Source organism: Drosophila pseudoobscura, chromosome X, assembly GCF_009870125.1.
Source record: "Drosophila pseudoobscura strain MV-25-SWS-2005 chromosome X, UCI_Dpse_MV25, whole genome shotgun sequence".
NCBI classification, from domain to species: Eukaryota; Metazoa; Arthropoda; class Insecta; order Diptera; family Drosophilidae; genus Drosophila; species Drosophila pseudoobscura.
This window is the reverse complement of record NC_046683.1, coordinates 49,568,482-49,591,193: the sequence shown is the minus strand read 5'-3', so window position 1 is coordinate 49,591,193 and position 22,712 is coordinate 49,568,482. Positions and strand designations below refer to the sequence as shown.

Genomic DNA, 22,712 nt, shown 5'->3' with positions numbered 1-22,712 from the left:
AGTGGGCGTGTCTGCCTGCTGAAGGGGAGGCCCCCATTACTTATGTCATGTCCATGGAAGATTTCAGACAATTTGTCCATGAAATTGAGAAGAACGCGAGAGTTTTCTAATTATTTATTCGAAAATGTAGGAAATGTAATCCGTACAGGGAAATGCATGAAAAAATGACTGGAAAATCAGTCGGTCCCTTGCCGTAGGTGGCGTGAATTTCCAGCAGTCGCCTCACTAATAGATTCCCATCTGTGACAAATCCCCCGGCTTAACGGCGGCCATTAACCATATATCAGAGAGATGAGATAGAGGCAGGGTAGAGACCCGCCCGAAAGTCGCATAATAAAGCCAAATAAATGCCCAATGAGCTTTGTCAGAATCAAACTACCAAAACGGTAATTCCGTTTCATGGAGTGTCGCCTATGCGGACCGTAACAAGCAACGGTCCATTTGATGTGCCATCCAATCCCCCACCTGACCAGCAGGCAGCCCCCTAGCCACCCCTCCCCCCGCCCCCCCTCCCCTGTGGCATGGACACACTACACGCAATAAGAACGAAATCATGGAAAGAGAAAGAGTAGGAAGAAGACAAAATATTACAACAATTTGCATAAAGTCTGTTACTGTTACGATTCGGAGACGAGACGACAGCGGCGGTGGTGGTGGCGGCGGCAAACGATGGCGATTCCAACAGCGATGGCGTCTGTGGCATGCAACCAGCCGAGATACAGATACGCCACAAGACCACGCGGCTAACGGCAAAAAGTGTGCGCCTGAAACCTCTTCCGAGTACATACACGTACGGAACATCGGAGATGTTCGGTATGCCACAGATCGGGATCGGCTGGTGCCTGGCTGAGCGTACAGTTAGACGAAGGCGTTCAGCCGATAGCCAACGCAAAAGAAGCCACAGTCAAGCCGGTTTGCCTCGCTCCTGGACACTGCCACCATAATAATTACAAGAACAAGAACTTATGGCAGGTGGCAGGGACCACGGACCATGGTCGGGGGCGCACAGGGGGCGACACAGCCAGCCACAAGGAAAAGTGAACAAAAGCTCAGGTCTGGCTGTCAGCCGGGGCGATATAATGCTGCAAATTATATATTATTTGAATAATAACGCATCAAATTACATCAACAAAATGTGCGCCAGCAGAAGCGTCAGCGAAATGAAAGACCAGGCCGTGATTGATGTCTCTGCTGGCGGATCACTGGCTCTGGACCCATTGGCAAAGGGTGTGGAATCGAAGAGTTTTCATTGCCTTAAGTGGTGCCGAATGGCAGGCAATTAAATGGAATTGGTGTGTGTTTAAGTGTTTAAATACTAGTAGTGCGTTTAAACGGCCACCAAATCGGTGGAATCTTCGTTTGTTTTCCCCTAGACGGGGAGTAGGGGAGGCCTTCAGGAACAGAAAACCCGAATCTATTCGGTGGGCTTCGGTATTCGCTTCGTCTCTCGTTCCATCAAAAAGCCCGCTTCTGGTATCGCCAATCACAAAATTTCGGTAATTTTTCTCGCTCACTTTTCATTTGAATTTCTAGTAAAGAGAAAGAGCAAGGACTGCTCGCACTCGGCTTTTAGTGATTCGGGAGGATCCGTAGACTCAAGGCTGTAGACTCAAGCAGGGCTCTAATGGGTACTAGTGGGTCCTACCTAGTCCTAGTCCTTCTCTTCACCATTTCTGCCATTTCGCATTGAGTTGATGCGTTTATCGCTTATTTGGTGTTGTTCTGTGATTGTTGATTGGCAAAAACAATCAATCAGTGTGCTTTGGCTCCCCTCTTGGGCGCCATTTTAGGGATAGATAAGTTTCAGTTATCATATCACGTACAAATTGCAAAAATTGTATCTACCGATGCTGGGAAATGTCAGAGTTGGGCGAACATCGAACCCCACTGACACTTGAAATGCTTACAAAACTGATGCTGGCAACACAGCAACACATGTGAGGCACTTGTGCACATCATCCACATTTCCAGCATCCAAAGCCACTGACATCGATCCCATCGATGGTGCTTCTGCTGCATAATCTTTCCTCCTGCCAGCCCTCCTGCCCTCCTGCCCATAACCATGGCCACCAGCCACCAGCCACCAGACACAGCCACAGCCACAGCCAAAGCCGTCCCCATCCTCATTCCACTGCCCATTCCACTGCCGATAAACCGAAACCACTTGACGTTGGTTGGTTGGGCCAAGTCGAGTGCGCATTAACTAAAAGCCTCCACTCCAGTGGAGCTCTGAGCGGAGCGGAGCGGAGCTATCGACGGTGTGGCGGGCAAAAACGAAGGAGAAATAAAAAACATTCACTGAAAACTATTTGCAACAATTTTTCACAGTCAGCTGCCATAATTTTTCACACAAAAACCCCGCAGATGAACATGGGGTCCAGTGCCGGGCCCGAGTCGGATGAGAATCTTTTGCTTTTATTTTAACACTTTAAACGATGACGTTTAGATGGGGAGCAGGAGCAGTGGCAGGAGGAGGTCGAGGACGAGGACGAGGACTGCGGATAGAGCGACTGTTCGCGATTCCCCGACTGCATTTTCATTTCCATTTCTCGGTAGACTGGCCAACGCTTTGTAATCAACCATGGATAGAGGGAGAGAGGGTTTGGGAGTGCGACTGCGACTGGTACTCGTATTGGGCCTGCATTTGCTGCAGATGCCATGCTCAGATACAGATACACCACAATTTATCTCACAGTTTGCAGTCTAAACAAAACCGACTGCTGGCCCTGCTGCAAGTTTTTAGCAGCTCAGCGGCAGGCTCATCGGACTCATCTCCTGCCAGGCCATTTGCCATTTGCCATGTCCGCATCCGCATTGTCCTCCGCCGCGTCCTCTGCTCCTCCGCCGCTCATCTGTTGGGGCCACGACAGCGATAAATGTTTCAGCATTCAGCAAATACAAGCTTCGAAACTCCGGGAAATACAACTCGGTATACAAATGATTTCGTATTTATTTCGGCCGTGTACCCACGATGATGACAGCCCAACAGCCCAACAGCCCAGCATCCCAACATCCCGACAGCATTCTTTGTATCAAGAGTGCCCTCCGTATCCCTCTCTCAGTGTAAATTTCAGCTGAGGTTACACTAATTATCCATGCGGGCTCGCCCGCTCGCCTCCAGGTCCAGGATGGGAGGCATTTGCCAGAGCAGGCCCAATTGTTCAAGCTACGGACTTTGGTACTAATTACGAGTGTGTATGACTAACATTAGGAGCCCATTGGTATTCATTTTTGCTACGCCCCGCCCCGCCCCCCCGATGTAGTGCATTTCTAGAACTCATTTGGCAGCAAATTTCCCATAAGCGAGCAGACATAACCGATTCCCCGCAGCACTCATGAATACAGATCGCATTTTTCCAGTATTCTTTGGTAGAAGTATACGATGCTTGTCCCGAATGTTGGGCAGTTTATTCCAGATGGTATTCCAGCTGTATTTTCGCTTCGGTTGGAGATTCAAAAGCGTCTCGAAATGGGTGAAAGATCGAATGTATTCGGATTCGGTCGCTCAGCGTCTCACTTTTCTCATTGCCTCAAAAAGCTCGGCCAAAACAAAGCAGGTCTCCATTTTGATGGTTTCTGAACCAAAAATTTCGGTTTTTTCTTCTCGCTCACTCTCTATTTGATTTTCTGGTCAAATCTGCTGGTTTTTAGCTTCGTCTTTTGTTTGAAGGTCCTTATTTGTGTGGCTAAAGCGGTGCTGTGTCTCTTCAGCTGTGTTCCAAAATCGCTTCTATGATAAACAGTTGGAGATAAACACCTACAGATTCCATGAATTGGATCATTAAACATCGGTACATATCCCATTTCAATGTTGTTCTTTCCACAGAAGGAGATCTCAGAATTTCGCCAGAATCCAGCCAAAGATCAACAGATCAACGGATCATCAAAGCCGGTAAACCAATATCATCCGGAACTTTTGCATAAACAAAAAAGTCCCCAAAAAGCCTTTACGGATCATTTTCTGAATTTATTCTGGGAATGATTAACGCCCCAACGAGAGCTCTATTTACGCGGATCCAGCGAAAAAAAAACAAAAAAAAATTATACACAATCGCTCATTGATTTCGCGCATTCCTCAGTGACCCACACCGCACTGCCGGGCCATCGTCGTCGGTCTTTCTTTTGTGGCTGCTGCTGATAAATGATTTCAATATTTATAAAAAAAAAATATACAACACAAAAAAAATGGCGAACAGAAACAGAAACTGCGGGGCATCAAATTGCGTCAAAAGCCTGTCAGTCTCATTAATTTCCGCACCAACAACAACAACAACAACAACAACAACAACAACAGCATAAAAGGGAAAATAAAAAGCGTAAAAAGAGAGACGACCGACCGACGGACGGACTGACATTCAAATGCTTTGTCCGGCATCGCTGGATATTCAATTGCTGGAAAATGCTTTGCGCCCATGGAAAACTATCTGATAATGAAGGCCCAACCTGCTGTTCTGGTCGAGGGATCAGTGGGGGGGACAGGCCAGGACGGAACAGGATGGGCCCTGGCCGGTGCTGGGGCCTGGGCTGGTGCTGGGGCTGGGAGGGAAGTGATTCAGCATTTGGCATTGAATTATTTGTAAGCGCTGCTTTCAGGCCACATTTATCAGTCATCAGTGTGCGCGGTTTAAAGGTTTTTGCTTTTCAATAAGATAGAGTACCGATAGACGAGCGGGCAATGGGATTGGGAGTGGGAGTGGGACGGGGGGTTGCGGCTGCGGCTGGGAAACCCTCTTACGGGCTTATGGTAAAAAGCTTTAATGTGCGAGACCTGAAAATTTGCACGAATGGGAAATTCGCTGAAAATATTGTGCAACACATTGGCATACGGAACGATTGTGATCGAAATAAAGCTCATTGTGGCGTCGTCCCTAAAGGTGGCACTTCCGCTTCCCGTTTATTTTCTTTTCTTTTTCCCATACTAGAACTAGAACCCTTTCTCGCCCATCGAGTGTCCTCTCACGGCTAATCGCCATCCTTTTTCCGGTCTGTAGTCCCCTCCAAATTGCCTCAAATTAAAGCCATGAAACGACCCATGGCCGAAAACTTTAAGCCATTTGTCAACACTGAGGCTTGGTGGGGCCCAGAGACGAGTGGCGGGGCGGGGGGGGCATGCAAAAATGCGTTCCCCAACGCACCTACCTACAAAAAGGAGCACAAGAATGGATGAATGGCTGAACGGATGGTATGGCCTGGGATGGCTGCCCCAAAAATGGCACCAAAAATACCGATATACCAGAACCCGTTCGCCCCCCGCTCCCGCCCCCGCGCCATGAACCAAACACTAACTCTGCCCGAAATCCCCCATTCATTCCCCGTAGAGCGACGACCACAGGAAAATTTATAGGCAATAGCTAAAAACAACATCGCTTCACTTGAGCGTGAACAGTGCCAGCCAGAAGTGCGACAACGACAGTGCCACAGTGCCAGAGAGCGGGGGAGTGGGGGAGAAGGAGAGATTGGAACTTCAATTCGGTTCAGTTCAGTTCAGTTTCAGAGTCGATGAGGTTCGGGTTCGGGTTTGGGTTTGGGTTTGGGTCCTGCTTCTGGTTCTGCTTCTGGTTCTGTTCTCCCACATAGAGTACTCGTTTCTGGATATAAAAGTCAATGGCTCGCAAAACAAAACAAAAAATACACACGGAAAAAGAGGACAAAAAAATGGAATTCTGTTTGTTTTGTGGATATTCCATTCCATGAAAAGCAAATTAAGCCATCGACCCTCCTACCCGCCCAAACCCCCCGTAAAGTTCTCCACTTTTTTTGCGTATTTTGCAAAACATTTTCGAAACGAAACTAGGAGTCGGCCGCACCTGCAACAATGCGTGGCACCAAAAAAACGAGGCGAAAGTCTCGTCAAAGAATCAGAAAAATGTTTGTTTGAGACTTGTTCAAGCGAAGACAATCCCCAGGAGATACGAAACCCCGAAGGCCGTCAAACTTCTACAAACTTTTGACAATTTTCGGTTTTTTGTTAATTGCCCAAAAAAAGAAATTAGAATAATAATAATGTTTGTGGGTGTTTGGGTATGGGTCTGGCTCTGCGAGATAATGGAGACGAAAAGACAGTAAGTTAAGGGGACTAACAGGTAAGACAGCTGCCGGGAAACTTTAATCCCGACAGAGAACTGGAGAGAGGGAGAGATAGAGAGAGAGCTCTCCAAATAATTGCGTATTTATGGTTGACTTGACCCTTTGGGCCGCTCCCCCCCCTGGAAACTTTCTTCCCAATTGGCTTCGGGCTAAAGTTTTGACAGTTTTGAAGCTCGAGGCAGGACTTTCGTTACTCACACACATGGGGCAATGGGGGGGGCGACACACGTACCTGTAATAGACAGAAGAAACAAGAAACATCCTCCAAAAATATGCCACAAAAAAAATCCCAGCCAAAAGGAGTTTGAAATACTCGTTAAAGCCGAGGAGATCCGCCTGAGAGTTTTGCGTTTAACGAGGCCTCGTCGCAATCATCGAAATTCAGTGCACACCTTTGGCAAGGGATACAATCAGTCAAAAAAATAAAAGAAATACGAATATAAGAGGAATTACTGATTTCATTTTGATGGCTTTTAATCAGCTTAAAAATTAGTAGCCATAAAAAGTGAATTTCCCACTCGTCGGGCGGGGATACTCCATGCCCCGACGTGCATCTGCCACCGGTGGCAAGATTATTATGCTTAATGATGTACAACATAAAAAATCCTTTTTTTACGATATGCAAACGCATTTTGATAATTTGCTTTAAATAATAAACAAGACGAGAGCTTCAGCTCCAGCTCTCTGTCTTTGTGGCAGGATGCAGGCACCCATAAAAAGTTTGAGCGTGCCATAAAAAACACTTAAGCGACGAGTGAGAGATGGAGGTAAGAGACGTCTCTTGGTGTGCTGCGGGTAGGAGCCGAGGAATAAGCCTCTAATGGGTTGCTTAAGAACACGTTGCCACTTTTCCCGAGAGCCACAGAGAGAGAGAGAGAGAGTAAGGGAAAAATCATTTTCATGTAAATTGACACGTTTCATTATGAAGATGGATCGGAGGCATCCATAACCATCCATCCTACAGGGGACGAAGCACCAAGGAGCTGCAGTTCCAGGCAGTTGCCGGCCCGCTGACAACTCCACCGGCATTGGGTGTATCGCCAGGGCACACATTGTGGTCGAGGCTGGGAAACACGATATGATATGCGGTAAATAAACTACAGAGCCACCAGAGGGGCTCCTGTTGCCATCTGTGGGCGAGGGAGGAGCGCAAAGAGTGCCCCGGGAGTGCAACAATTGGCCAGTGTGTGGCCCTTCCATACTTCCAGACAGGAAGCAGCCCAGCATGCAAGGTTTCGAGTTCCCGCAAGGGAAGTTTTCGATGCGTTTCGCCTGCGGGTGACCTTGGGAGAGGGGTTCAAAGGCGACCGATTGATCCAGGGGAGCTTCAAAGGTGACTTTGGAATATTATCAGCTCGAAGGATTCTTTCAACACTTGAGTTCTGTACAGATGGGTCCCGAGTATTCAGCAAAGCAAACAGCGAGTGAGCGAGAGAGAAAAACCGAAATTTTCGGATTGGTCTAAAACTAGCACGTTTTCCAAGCAAAATTCAAGACAAGTGGAGACAGAGGAGTATCCAGGTCTTTCCTCCTCTCTGATGGGAAAGTTGTGTGGTGCCCACCCACCCACAGGCTCGTTCGGCTCCTGTAATCCACCTATCCTATTACTATCATTAGCATTTACCCACAGAACCCCAATCCCCCCCAGTTAACCGACAGCAATTGCGGTGAAGTATTCCAATTGGCAGGCCTCGACTTCTGAGGCTTTCACTGGGACCCCACCAGGCCCCAACCCGCTCCCAGTCCGGGGGAAGGTGCTGCAATTTTGTGCAATGTTGCACATGCATGCGGGCAGAATCACTTATTCTCGTTGGATTGGAGTCCAAGTAAGAGTCCGAGTAAGAGTCCGAGTTTTCCCGGCATCTGGCATCTGTTTTTCTCTTTTCTTACCTATTTACAACCGCTTTAACCTAATTTTATTACCCAGAGGGGTGAGCGGTGGCGAGCGGTGACTGTACCACTCACCACCAACTCAATTAAGCCACACAGCGGAGGAGATAAAAACTCGAATGGGGACAGCATCCAGCCTCAGCCCCATCCCCAGCCCCAGTCTCCGGCTACTGTTGCCCCTCCTCCCATCTATGTATCTTCGCACTCTCATTTGGACCCCATCCAGCGGCAGAGACAGAGCCAGAGCCAGGGCCACTCATCGCCACCATGCATGTCAAGTGTCTCTGGCTCGCATGCCCCCTGCCCCCTGCTCCCTGCTCCCTGCCCCCTGCCCCACCTCAGCTGTGGTACATAAAAATCCAATTTTCGTAATTAAAAAAAATAAAAGCCATGCAATCCAGCAAGAGGGAAGCCACTGCCTTGGGCCAGCCGCTCCCTGACCAAGCCCCGAGTCCGTGTCCGAGTCCGTGTCCGAGTCCAAGTCGGGCTCCAAGTCCAAGTCTCATCTCATTAGAGCACTTCCCTTAGTGTCTTCCTCCCTTCGCCACTTAACGGTAGCATAAGCACTCGAAAGCATAAGCAAAAAGAAATCCAAACGCAGGAGGAACAAATCTGAGACTGGAAATTCAGTTTTCAAATCATTGAATGGAAAAAAGCGAAGAATGCTAAATAAATAAACAACAATAAAGAGGGAAGGGGGAAGGGAAGGGGGAAGGGAAGGGGGAAGGGAAAGGCAGACACATACCAGACCAAGATTGAAGTTTATTTTATTCTCTGCTGCTGCCTCTCATCGTGTGTATGAAGCTCTTGAAACTGGCATATCATCGTTGGCGTTGGCCATGGCCAAGAGTCCGAGAGCCCAAGAGTCCGACAATCGAGTGCGAGAGAAGGGTCGCAGAAGGGCAGGAGAGCCTGAGGAATCATCATCATCATCGTCATCATCATCGCAGTTGTCCGACACTGTCCAGGCATCGTTAAAACGCTTAGCACGTTTTTAATTATGCCACGAAATGGAGCCGAGACGGACCACTGCCCCCTCGGGCCCCCCCCCCTGCGGCCTGGCGCCCCTTCTATTTTCGGGGATACGCTTCAAGTGCCAGACTGCGATTTCTACTTAACTCCTGGCTCTTGCTCTTGCTCTGGTCATTTCTCAAATGCAAATTGCAGCCAGGCCGAAGGAGAGAAAACTGAAAAGCCACTGAAACTGTGTATTTAAGTAACGGAAAATGGGGTGGCACGTGGGGCGGAACATTTCCCTGAAAGACAGGAAGATGGCGCGAGAGACATCGCAGATGTTTTGTAGATTTTTTTTACCCCAAACAAAAATCAGTAAATAATATATAGTTTAACCTTCGATTTGTGTTAGATTTTTGGAAAATTTTAAAAATTATTTTGGTTGTGGGATTATCGGGTAATTCTTCCTTAAGGGTTTTTTTGTAATTGTTCTTAAATTCTCAGCTGTACAACACTCATTTTTGTTGTTGTTGTTGTTGGAAAAACTTTCTCAACATCCCTCTGGAAAAGCCATGGAAATTCGCTATCAACAGCTTTTGAAACGAAACGAAACGAAACGAAAACTTCAACAATCAGAAAATATTTTGCAGCCAAACAAAAGGCAAAAAACTACAAAAGCAGTGCACAAATAATTTAGAAAAGCACAAAAACTGCTGCAGGATATGGAAACTGAATTCCTGACAAACTCGTTGGCCTGGCCCAAATATCTCCAACAAAAGTCCTGGGGGCACGAAACGAAGCAACAAAAAAAAAACAACAACAAACAAACAAACAAAAATTTCTGTAAAAAAAAACAACAAACAAAAAAAACATTTTAGATAAATTGAAAGAAAAAAAAACACCAACGTTTTTCTTGGTTTTTGTTTTTGTTTTGTTTTTGGGTCAATTATTGAGTTGGCTTAGAAATTTGCAATTGGCGAAGCGTTCAACATGTGGCAGGCCAGACTGTGATTAGCTGCAGGTCTTGTTGCGGATCCGGGGGCTGCCTGCTGCCTGTTGCCTGTTGCTTTCTTGGCTTTGGCTTTGGCTTCGGTTTTTGGCCCAAACTGCCCGACGGCGATTTTCACAGTTTGTCAAACAGAAAGAGAGAGGGAAAGAGAGAGAGAGAGAGAGAGAGAGAGCAAGAATGGCCAAGAAAAAGTGCAGCTAAATTCGTTTCTTCCACTTCTGCTTGCCTCATGCTGTGGCATCAGTCAAACGTCCAACTGCCGCCACTGTGGGTGCATCTCTTCTTGGCCCTGTTCCGGGCCGGGTCTCTTTCTTGTTTGACTCGTTCTCCTGTTGTCTGGCTTCGAAATGCACGTCTATTGACAGTAACCATAATTTGTTTGTCTAGCGGCGGGGCAGTGGCGGCAGGGGCTGGCGGGGATCGGACCGCGTAAAAGTGCCCAAGTGGCAGTGGAGTGGCAATTGCCTCAGAGGCCTCCTCCTCCTCCTCCTCCTGCTCCTCCTTTCGGCCACACCGCTGCTGATGGCTTAAACATTAGTTGTTGCTCTTTCCAGTTACCGTATTTTGTTGTTCTTGTTGCTGTGTGTTTGGGGCCACAAAAACTGATGACAGTTATAAATGATGGGGTTGGTTTTTCGGTGGGACTACTGCTTGGACTGGAGTGGAGTAGATTGGAGCTTGCAGCACGGAGTGGAGTGGGCCTAGCCTCGTCCCAAGTGAGTGCTTAAGTGTACCTAATCTGGGTGCCAAGGCAAAAGTGTAGCTTTAAATATACCCAAGAATTCAATGCACTGAAAGGTTAATTGTTGACAGGCATTGCAGCAAACGGTTTCCTGTTCAATCTTGTACTTCCAGTACTCCCCGAGGTAAGGCATCCAATATTATTGTATTCCCCAAAACCCCAAAAGACAGGAAGCTACAGGAAAATTACCTAAAATCAATTTCCAGGCAACCCTGAGTCGAAAAGCTGCCGAAAAGTAAAGCCCAAATCACACGAAAGATCCATTTTATTCATTAGTTGTCTAAATTAAATTTAAAAATAATTTCGGTTTTTTTTTCTCGCTCACTTGCCATTTGAATTTAAGGCAGAGTGAGTGAGCAAGCAATACAATAATTTGCGCTGTGCTCGTCTTCAGCTTTGAGGGATTCGGGCTGATCCGAAGGAGGATCGAAAACGGCTGTGATTTCCCGGATAGTGTGTCTCTTCTGTGACTGGGATATAGAACCTTCAATGGTTCTCCCTTTATTGATTGGCCGTAAACGAGTACGGCAATAAAATCAACGCACCGAAACACCTCCAAGGAAGTGCAGAACCACATTAAAAGAAATGAGGGGAAAAAAGGGGGGGAACAAACTCCTAATAATTCGGTGCCATTAGGGCGGCAATTTGAATTTAATTTAGCTTCAATTGAATTCGGGTAGCGAGCATATTTTGTACCGTTTTGTGCCATTATAACGGCACATAAATGCGCTAAGTAACGGTTGAAGTTGTAAAAGCCAAAATCATGGCATTTAACCCGTATTAGCCATGGCAAATTGATTTTGGCGGTGGCCATTTTTAGAGTACCGCCCAGTGCGCCCCGCCCTACCAGTCCGCCCATTTCTGACACGCCAACACCGTAAACACCGTAAACACCAGAGACGCAAGAAACATTTATCGTTTATCGTTTTATCGCCTCTATGGCCCCAGCGCCGAACAAATTTCCTTTCAAGATAAAGTCATAGTCACAGAAATGGCCATAAATTACGCACTCGAAGCGCTGGCCAAGAGTTACACTTCGGTACTGCATAGGCGAGTGCCTTGGATAAATGTGGTCATCGGATCGATCGGCCGATGGTCTCTAGATATGCATCGACTGGAGGCCTGGCCACTGGGTCTGCGGCTGCGGCTTTCACTCTATAAATAATATAATCAATGCAACGCATATTGCAAATCAAAGCAAGGCTATCGCAACAATTTAATCGCCAACTTTAATTGTAAATCTTTGCCACAAAAAGTGGCACAGCACAGCACAGCGCATATAGTGGTGGCAGCCCGACCCCAGTCGGGGGCTATTAACGGCTCCGTTTGGTGCGGCTGCTCGGCATTAAAATAATGCTCTGGTAATAGTTCGATGGCCATAGGCGTTATGCCAGCCTGCCATATAGGGACTTCGGCTCCCTGACATGGCCAGCAATTTTCACTTGAAGCATTGACAGCTGGCCAACAAAGCAGCAGGCAACGGCCAGCACGGGATGGGGGCGGGGGGACGGGGGAAGGGGGGGCCTACTGACCACAAAAATATGGTATACGAGTATGTAGAATGTATATCCAGAATGTGGCAGCAAACACTCGAAGAAAAACGAGATTCTGCTTGATTGTTTGCTCAACGGCAACGGCAACGGCCAGGGGGGGGGGGGAGCAGAGGACGAGGATGGCCCTAGAAAACTGAAGGACTTTTTCGAGGGTATGCCATTCGTTGACGGGGTATATAGTGTTTCCAGGTTGTTAAATACGGGATATATATATATATATATAGACCCTGTCCAAATGTGGACTAGTTTAAATTGTATTTTATCGCTTCCACCAAAGAGACGCTCGAACCAGCAGCCTCAATCCAAGCCCCCATTCTGCAGCGGCATCTCCATCTCCATCTGCATCGGCATCGGCATCGGTATCTGCAGGTGGTGCAGCTGCTCTGATTGTGTTTGCCTTGGCCGGCATGCGTGCCGAAGATGATCTGCAGTCTCCGTGTCCGTCTCCGTCTCCGTGTCCGTCTCCTTTACCCCTCCAAGTGAATGCAGAAATTTTAATTAAATTAAACTTTACTTTGAGACACGTGTCTGGGGGGACCGAATGGACAGGTGGACAGGCAGACTCCACTCCCCTCGAGCGTCTCACATATCACTCGCCATCGACATCTCGCACCTCCCATCGTAGGCCCAGGGATTGGGACTGAGTTGCCGATTGGGACGTACCATTTTTACGACAGCTTTGTTCTACCATCTCTTCTGGTTCGTGTTATTCAATTAAAGTTGGGACTGTCCGTTCCCAGGATATGGAAATAGAGTGTCAGGCGGTAAGGCCTCGGAGCGGACAGGTGGGGCAAAACAATTAAAGAAATATATACATCGAAGAGCTATAGATTGGCCAACATTGAGTCGCATATCTTTAAAGTTTTATCTATTCCTGGGTCCTCCTCGTCGTCCGATATCTTACTCATATCTGCGCCAGATAGGGAGCGGGCACGAACGACGCGGGTACGAGCGAAGCAGGCACGAACGAAGCGGGTACGAGCGAAGCCATCGAGCCGAACAATCGAAGCGAGTGAGCCGGGTGTCGGCAGGCGGGAATATTTGATCCGTTCGCTTATGAGAAACTCTTCCAGTGGTCTATGGGCACCCTAAAACCATCTAAAAACGAAATATCTGGCTTTTGCGTGCACTTTTTCTTTCCCCAAAAATAGTTGAAGCCATTCATTTGGCGACTTTGACTTGTTCCAGCTAATTTGACCCACATCGACCGAGAAAACTTTCGCTTGGCCCATAAATAACCTTTTCCCTAAAACATTTGACTTATTCAGCCACTCAGTCAATGAATCTATCGTGTCTGTGAGCCCTTTAGACCGTATCCAAGCGGCGAATAGATGGCAGAAAGAAACATGCACACAGAAACAGAAGGGAACATAAACTTAACACAATTTGGTCACGATTTGGGGGGACGCACACGCCAAAAATTCTTCAACATGCAAAGCTCTTGGCGGACTGGGACCATCCATCCAATCATCCAATTTGCCTGATAAGAAGCGTTTAGCCAAAAACATGCGCCAAATTACACCAAATTTCTCACTGTAATGTGAGCAGAGACATCCCCCACCCCCACCCCCACCCCGATGGCTGCCCACCAAATGGGGGAACTAGTTTTTATGGCTCCCGACATAAATCAAAAGAGACCTGCCCTGTCCTGCCCTGCCCTGCCCTGTCCTGTTCTGTTCTGTCGTGTGCCGTCCTGCACGAGGGGAACAATCGAAGTTTTGTGACGCGTCACGCAAATCTCGATAGCAACACACACAAACACACACACACACACGCACACACATGAAAACGGGAAAAACAATTTCCACTTGTCAAAAAGGAAAATGTGATTTCGGGTAGGAGCCACCGCCGAGACGTGGAAATGATCCGCCAAACGCAATTCGAGTTTGCAGTAAACATAAATCCAGACAAATCACAAATCATGCCGGGAATGGTGATTCGTCACGGCACTGATGGGGGGAGGGCAAGGGACCCAATCGGGATAATGGTCGTTGCCATGGTCCATGGGGATTGCTCCTCGTCCTCCTCCTCTCATTCTAATTAACGCGACAATCAAATCGGAGCCACCAAATGTTGTCGCATGATTGATCTGAACATTCGGCCATGTCAAAGCCACCCCCCTCCCCCTCGAATGGGGCACAATGGTCCACAACTGCCCACAGATTGGTCGGCCATCATGCGGCATCATCGTTATCCCCCCCACCCAGAGCGATCCATCTTGTATCTTTGGGCTCTTGAATGGGACTCGAAGATGTTTCTGTCTTGAGGCATATTGGCTGGGGGGAAGTCCAATAATCTGCCCTCAAAGTCGGTGAGGGTATACGAAATTCCCTGTACTTGTGATCCGATTTCCCCCTCCCCACCATTGTTTATGGGTCCTACCCTCTGCCCACGTCTGTGGTCACATACAAAAGATTGCTCCACATGTGCGTTCCGTTCCGTTCCGTTTCGTTCCGTTCCCTCCATAAGTCTTAGATGATTTACAGTTATGACAATTTTAAGTTGGTTCATTAGTGGCACACAAACAGAGACACACAGAGAGACACACAGATGCACTCGTAACTCTTTCGTGTTGTATGCGTGTCTGTCCGTCTGTCCGTCTGTCGTGTCTGCTGTGTTATGATTGAAGATGATTACAAACGTCTTGTTATGGACTGCATACAACTATTTTCCACTCTCCCCCCATCGTGACTCCGATCGTTATCCATTTGGAGTCTGGATCCCACCACCACCACCAACCCAGGCCCACTCCACTCTCGTGGTGGTGGTGGTGGTGCTGGTGATGGTGGTGGTGGTGGTGTGTGCCTGCACTTTAATTAATAGCCACTGTCAGCGTTTTTGAGTAAAGCATCCGCCAGCTTCGCTGCTGCTGCTGCTGCCCCTCGTGCCACACTGCTTCCCTGCTGTTTGGAGTTGCGTTTAAGTAGCTGCATTATGGCCATAACTAAAGCGCTAAATTATATCCAACTAATGGCTGTTTACGTATCTCATCTCTGGCCCCCCGCCCCGCCCCTAGCTCTCTCTCTCTAGCCCGTGCCTGGCATGCATGCGCGTTGGAGGCGGCGGCGGATCCAACGTTAATTGAATGATTTTTTTTTTTCTTTTCTTTTGCTCGGATGAGATTCTTTCTTCCTGAATGCCTGACAGCAGAGAACTTTCTCTATTAGGCTATGACGGGATTTCATGACTGGAAAATGTTTCAAAGTTCGAAGAAGACACAGAAATGGCAGAGCTCTGATCTAACGATATTTAATAAAGAATCTGTGGTCCATGGTTCCATGGCCATCAAGATTCATTAGTTGCTGAGATCCTCACAGACGGCTCTTAATATTGATGGCAATTTTATGGATTAGGCATTTCCTGGATTCATTTTAGTGCGCCAAAAGATATTTATTTCAGCCATTCCTCAAAGGACATTATCTTTATGGCCTGGAAACACCAGCCGATCCCTAATGAATCTCATTTTCATACATTCATTCACTCATTCACTCATTCACCCATTCACTCATTCACCCATTCATTCATTCTTTATGGCTTTTCTGGCAGCAGCTGCTTAGAACTGCTGGCGTTTTTTTTTTTTTTGTCAATTGGGATGCTCCATAAACCTTTGGTTTTCTTTCTTGTTGTCTGCTTTTTTAGATATAAACCAGATCCGAACCCACACACACACACACACACGAGACACGCAGACAAGCCGGAGTCCCCCCCGGCCCCCCAGATGGTGGGGCAGACAATTTATGATTTGCCTTTTCGGTGGTGGTGCCACATTGTGAAACCCGTTTGCAGCCATTCCTGCCATTTGTGGACTTTGGGCCTGCGCCTGCGTGCCATCGGACAACGGCGGACTTCTTTAATTAAGTCTTGGCCATCCGCGACGGCGAGGTGTTAACCTGACCAGGCCGAGGCACAGCAACAATTTGTGGCCCCAAGGATTTCAATTCTTTTTCATATAAAATATCGTAGTTTATTGGCCCATAATCCTCCTCCACCTCCGCCGAACTGAGCCCCACTTAGTGTGTCAGTCGGTGGAGACCCAAATATTGTGTCTACTCTGGCCAGGATGGCCAGGATAGGCAGGGTAGTGTTGTGTAGTGTAGTGTAGGGTGGATGGAGAACGACAAGTTATGGAGAGAGTGAGTGTTTGCCATTGTCTGGGCACGGGCAGACAATGGGCATTATAAATTCATCAGAGACCGACTTACTCTCTGGCTTACATATGAATGAATGGATGAATGGATGGATGGATGGATGGTGGGGAGTGGGGAGTGGAGCCTCAAAGGATGGTCTGCATAATGTATCCGAGTGTATCTCAAGTATCTGTAAGATGCCTTTTGCCATCGCAAAATGGCGCAGCGCTTCACAGAACAATGCAAAACAGCAAAACAGACAGCAAACAACAGCAAAGACCGACGACCGACGACCGAAGACAGAACACAAAAAAAAAGGATTCCTATGTCTGAGATTGGGCCAAGAAGAATCCTGCCTCTGTCTGAGGTTGACATTTGTTTGTACAGTTCGCTTTTGTTTTTAATTGTGTCAAATATTCCATGTGCTTCGGGGGGGGTGGAGTGCGGCAAAGTGGGGCACGTGGGTGCAAATGAAAGCCACTTCATTGAAAGAATTCTGTGGCCTGAGCCTAACAAAAACATCTGCATAGAACACATCTGAAGGGTGGGTGGGGCAAGGGGTGCTGCTAGTTTCTCTGATTAAAAGGGAATATTACGAGTATGTGTTTCAGTTTTATGCTCCAGTTTGCACAACACAAGCGGGAATTACTCGGCAGAAAACATCTTGGAAAGCCAAAGAAAAAGCCAAAGCCAAAGAAAAAGCAAAAGCCATTTTTCTTCTTAGGGAATTTCCACAAAGAATGACCCAAAGTAAATATTCGAAGGCATGGCAGCATTACTGGGATTTTTCTCAAGTTTTGAGGGATATACATACGTCGAAACATCCCATAAGCGGACGGACTTGGAGCCTTCTGCGAATTGTACTCCTTGGAGGCAGAAAATCTATCTTTGAAGACGAGAAAATCGACTGAAAGGGCCACAATGCTACAGTTAAAGATACAGATAAGTATCTGTATCTGTATCTGTGGCTGTTAAAACGTATGTTCTTTGGCAACAAACCAAACGCCTCTCTGCCCAGATCCATCATCGACCTGGACACTTTTGGTACCAAGGTTACCCGAAACTTGTTACATTTTCAATGGATATCACACTCCCCCTCGGCCCGCCGAACGCCCACCAAGCCAGACAGCAACAGGCAACAGGCAACATGCTGTTTAGTAAATGCACAAAAAGACCAGGCTAAAATGCACAAAAGGTGTCAATCGAATTCTGTATTTTGCGAATATTTTTTGCGTTGTATTTTGTGGTGGGTTGGGGTGGCGGCGCTGGTCTGTGTGGGCTGGGGCCATGGAGGTGCGGTTAGCCGGAGTTATTAAGCCAAAAATTTTAAATTTGCAAATGGCCAATGCGGAGTGGACGGGCACGGCACTGTCATTAAATGGTTGCCAGTAATTAAATATTTAGGCATATTTAAGTGGCCAAAACTGTCAGGCAAATGTCAAAGCCAGGCATTATCATTTCATTTCGCTAACAATTGCAATTTCAAATCCATTTTCATTTCCACTGCCAGCTCTGAAGCAATGGGGACCGAGGAGGGGGCTTATCAATCCATCCATCAAAAATACATATTTCAGAAATTGTATTTGCCCCGCAAAATGGGGCTAAGGAAGTGCCAGTTTTCACCTGCAACAGTGCCTGGGATAATCATGCGGCTAGTGTAAATGCCAGTGTGTTGTTAGATAATGATTCTCTGCACGAAACAATCTCTAATCCTTACAATATTAGTCTATAATGGATGTGCTATACAAGGATTGTTGTCCGGCAGAACAAAGCGCTCTTATCGCTCAGAGCCAGGGCCCAAGCCAGGGCCAGGACACGTATAGGAAAAATTGCTTTCCCATTTTCTGGTAATTTTTATGGCTTTACGGGGGGCTGAGTGGGGGGGGGACTGTCTTTGTTTGTCTCTGTGCTTAAGTAGCCGGAAGTACTATGCAGGATTTTTGTTACCGGCAAATTAATTGAGTTGAAAACGCTTTTCGTTGCGAGGAGCCTGAGAGCCGTGTGTGTGTGTGTGTAAAAATAAATAAATAATCGACTTGGGCTTAACGTTTATTGGTTATAAATTGAACAGCTCGAGCGTAAAATATAAAGTGGATTATAGTTTGAATGCGTGGAGAGCACACACAGACACACACACAGGACATTAAAGGCCATTCCATGAGGAGGACACAGGGGAAAGTTAGCCAGAGAGTGGGAAAGGGAGAGTGGGTGTGGGAGTGGGAGAGATTATCTGTGGGCTTTGCTCGTGAGTTGTTGCCACGAATGAGTGCCGCTGATGATGTTGTTGATTTGAGACAATGGCAGCATCGCCTGAAAGTCTAGTGGTAGTCCGGGGATTACTTTACGGCAACAGCCGCAGCCCTGGACAGTGATAAATGTATCTCTGAATGTACATCTACTCGTATGTTTTGTATCTTTTGTGCTTGAGCCATGGGCCACGGATAAACAGCTTGAGGAGCCTTTGAGCCTTTGGAGGCTTCACTTTGATTCGCTTAATTTGAATGCTATCCAAACACTGGCTAATTATAATCCCAAAAATAACCATTGATTTAGCCAGAATTTGTGAATTATTGAAAACGAAACAAGCAACCGAATGCCGAATGTCGAATGCCAAATCCATTATATATTAACTCTATTCAAGTTGGCCCAAACCCAGACCCGCAGCCGTCCGTCCCGCACCTTTTTGCCTAAATTAAGCAGTCACTCAGCAACTGTGAAATGTTGCACAAACAACCAAAAATGCCGCATGCGAAATATGTAATTTCGGAAATCAATTACCCAAACCCCCGTCGGATGGCGCGTGGGCGTCGGGTAGTCGGAGAGCCAGAGCGCCCGAAGGGCAACTCTGATTTGAATTGAATCGAGTTGAGAAATGGTCTCAGTCTTTGCTGAAATAATAATCATAGGCAAAGCGGCCCAAAGCGGCCCAAAGCGGCCTAAAAGGGCAGAAAACCACAATCCTTTTACTCCTCCAAAGGGCGGGGGCAATCAATTACGGAATCGGTTCACAATTAAAAGTGGAAGCCAGGGATCCACTCTGGCTGCCCCCGAAATGAATCAATTTGGGCGCCTACAAATAATCCCCAAAATGGGGATAAAGCCGTCCTCTAAATGCGTCAAAAGCGTCCCAAATGAGGCTTTTAATGGTTTTACACAAGCCCCCGCCTCTCGCCCCCCCTTCGAGCCGGTGTCCTTTCGCGCTCGTTGATTAATTTATTTTTGGTGGGGCCTGCGGAAGGGGTGTCTACACATGTAGCCCATCAATCGGGCATTGCCGTGGCCTAAACTGCGGGTTCCGGCCTGAAAGGAGGTCTAGGGCTAATGATTTGAGGAAGTGAATAAGCTGAACTTGTAGGGACAAGGAAAGCCAGTAGGGATGCTCTGGGATGTATCGCGTTTGGCCCTCCGCTGCCTCCCGTGTATCGGGATCATTATCTATCCAATAAGCATTAATTCACGCTCTCACGCCGTGGCATTATCATTAGCAGACAATAATGATATGGGGGCAATCCAAATGCAATCGAAAGCGAGGAAAACAAGCTGCTAAATTTCGCACGCAGCACTCGAAAGGCATTCAGGCACGGACTACGATTGCGATTGCGACGATTGCCAGGGTGTCTGGCAAGGATGATGGAAAGGGGCTAGAGATGGAGATGGAGATGGAGTGTTACTGATGACACACACACACCCGGGGAGAGAGCACACAGAGCAATGAAGGGAGAGGAAAAAAAAGCAACAGAATCGCATGGCTAAAGTAGCTAAGACAGACACATGTATCCGCCAGATACCAAACACCAGACTCCCAGCAAAGTGTGAATTATCCTGCCACAAAGTATTTAATGCGCTTTACACATGCCAGAGGGAAGCGGCAAGGACTGAAGGAAAAGCGGACAAAATCCCAAAGAAAAACATTGGAAAAACATTTGATCATCAGTCAAACGATGTTCAAAAAAATGTTGCTGCTTGCTGGTTGCTGATGAGCTGCGAATGGCTGGAAAATTAATTAAAGAACGTGAAAATGCAACAGGCCTGACCCCATCGTTCAGTTCAAATTATTAAATGTTCTTCAGTTCTTGTTAGGTTTTCGGTTTCTTCTTTTTTTTTTGTGGGTTACATAACCAGGCATTACAAATTACAGAATTATTCTCTCCCCTCTCCGTCTCTGTCTCGAGAGAGAAAAGATGAAAACTGAGAAAACTGGTTTACCTTTCCTCGAGGGAAGCCAAAGAAGCGATCTACCTGACGTTGGTTAATGCTGTTCTTCGATGAGTTACTGTACGGGTACGGGCAGGTAGGAATCGGAATGCGGGCTCCTCAATACCATATGCCTTCTCGCTCACGCTCGCTCTCCCTCTCCCTATCTCTGTCTCTGCCTGTCCTATGGCTCTGTGTCTTGGCAGGACCTCCTGCTGGTTTTCCTGGTGGTGGTTGGAAATTGTTTACTGCTCAACGCAACAGGATATGCATTCTGCTCTCCTCCGACCTGCCCGCCTGCCTGCCAGCAAATTGCTACAGACCCCAGATGAAGACATAAAAAAACACAACACATTTGACCTATATGATGGGGCGATATCTGTAACCGATCAACTTCCAGGAACAATCCGAATGGTATCCGATCCCAAGAAAATTCGATCTACAACCATACCAAAGATTATCTGGAACTATCGGGTAAACTATACAGTATATTTTCACTGCCTTAAAAACTTTTCAGAATCCCGTCGGACATTCACACATTTGCTTACAGTTCTTTCGATAGCAGCAACAGGCAAATATGTACAAAAAAACCTTGGGAAATGTACAGTACCAATATCTGAAACACACACTTTCCTAAACATATCTTAGGGCATTTTTGTATTCAATTCCTATAGGAATAATCATTTGGGAACGCACCTTTCCACCGACTTTCAGCTCGTAGCCCATGCCCAGCGGCGTCTTCAGCTGGACGGGGCAGACGAATCCAATGTTGCGATGGGGTATTTCGACTCCTAGCTGATGCTTCCTGGTGGTCACCTTGGGGGCGCTCCTGGTGGGGGCCGGGGTGGAGGAGGTGGTGTTCTCGGCAACGCACAAGTCCTCGCCCCCGTGGACGGGGAACTTGGAGCACTCGAGATTCTCCGGCCAGTTGAAGTTGTAGGTCTTCATCAGCTTCTCGCAGACGCGCGCGGACTCGCAGAGGGAGCGGCAGGGCGGGATCGGGCGCTCGAGGATGGTGCAGACGGGCACGTACAGGGAGCAGAGGAAGAGCTGCAGGTCGTCGCTGCAGCCGATCTTGACTAGCGGCGCGAACTGGTGGACCTCCAGGCCGGCCTCCTCCTGCTTGGTGTGTCCGATCAGATTGGGCATAATGGTCATGTTGTAGGGTATATTCTTGCAGATCGAAATGGTGATCGCCTCGCAGCGGTTGTGGTGCGGGAAGCCGTCCAGGGAGGTGGCGGAGGTGCCGCTCAGGTCGGGCCCCATCAGGCCGCCGCCACTGCGGTAGTAGGGACTGGCGTCCAGGGGCGTCTGGTCGTACCGCTGGACGCCCTGGATGATTGTGGGGAGCACTAGGAGGAGGATTTTTAGCCACATTTTGGGGTTTCTCGCGGTTGCAATTTGCTGCTTTCAGAGGTTAATTCTTGACTGCTTTCGCTATGCTCTTTCTCCTTATATCTTTCTTTATTTTATCTTCAGATCTCGCACATATTGACACTCGCGACACTCGAAAAAAATCACCGTTACAGAGAGGAGGGGTAGTATTTATCTGGGATACAAACACTTAGCACTCTTCCATCGTTTGCCCGCGACAAATATTTCCCTTAATTTCAGTTTATTTTTATTTTCCCTTCTTTCTTTGCTTTTTGCTTGCTGTAAATATTTAATATTAATATTTGTTTCTCTTATCACTGATTCGCGACGCGGCGCGACTCCGGAATTTCTCGAGCACTTTACGTCAAAAAGCGCGCGCGACTTGGACACGGAGTGACACGGAAAAACACAACATGCCTTCGGAAAAGTTGAAAACGAATTGACGAAATGAAGTAGCATTGAAGCAGTGACGCTCGGCACTGCAGCGCAAAAGTGAGCATTGAGCGCTCGAGCTCTCACAACCGGTCGCGCTCTCTTATGGCCTCTCTTATAGGCTGTTCACACCACCACGGCTGCGTCTTGCGTCTTTGCGTCTTGCGGAGACGCTGTTTTATGTTACAAGGGATAAGCAAACGGGTCTAATGGTGGCTTATAATTGTCGAACGCAGGTCTGAAAAAGGTAGAAACACTGCCCACAAACTCCACAGAGCAATGGCTGGTTATAATATATATATGTCGTGCTCCATATTTTTATTGATTTTCAAAATTTGATTGCTTCCCTC

General features: G+C 47.5%; 1 protein-coding gene across 4 annotated transcripts in view; it reads right to left on the bottom strand.

Annotated features, from left to right (window-relative positions):
- The window catches only part of fz (frizzled class receptor), a 126,329-nt gene extending 103,930 nt beyond the window's left edge, over positions 1-22,399 (bottom strand). For all 4 annotated transcript variants that reach the window (XR_004469798.1, XM_001353652.4, XM_033381881.1 and 1 more), the window contains exon 1: positions 21,253-22,399. Coding sequence is in view for 3 of the 4 variants with exons in the window: in XM_001353652.4 (XP_001353688.4) it covers positions 21,253-21,933 (681 nt within the window). In the remaining variant the exon portion in view is untranslated. The remainder of the gene's footprint in view (positions 1-21,252) is intronic.
- Positions 22,400-22,712: the final 313 nt, after the last annotated feature.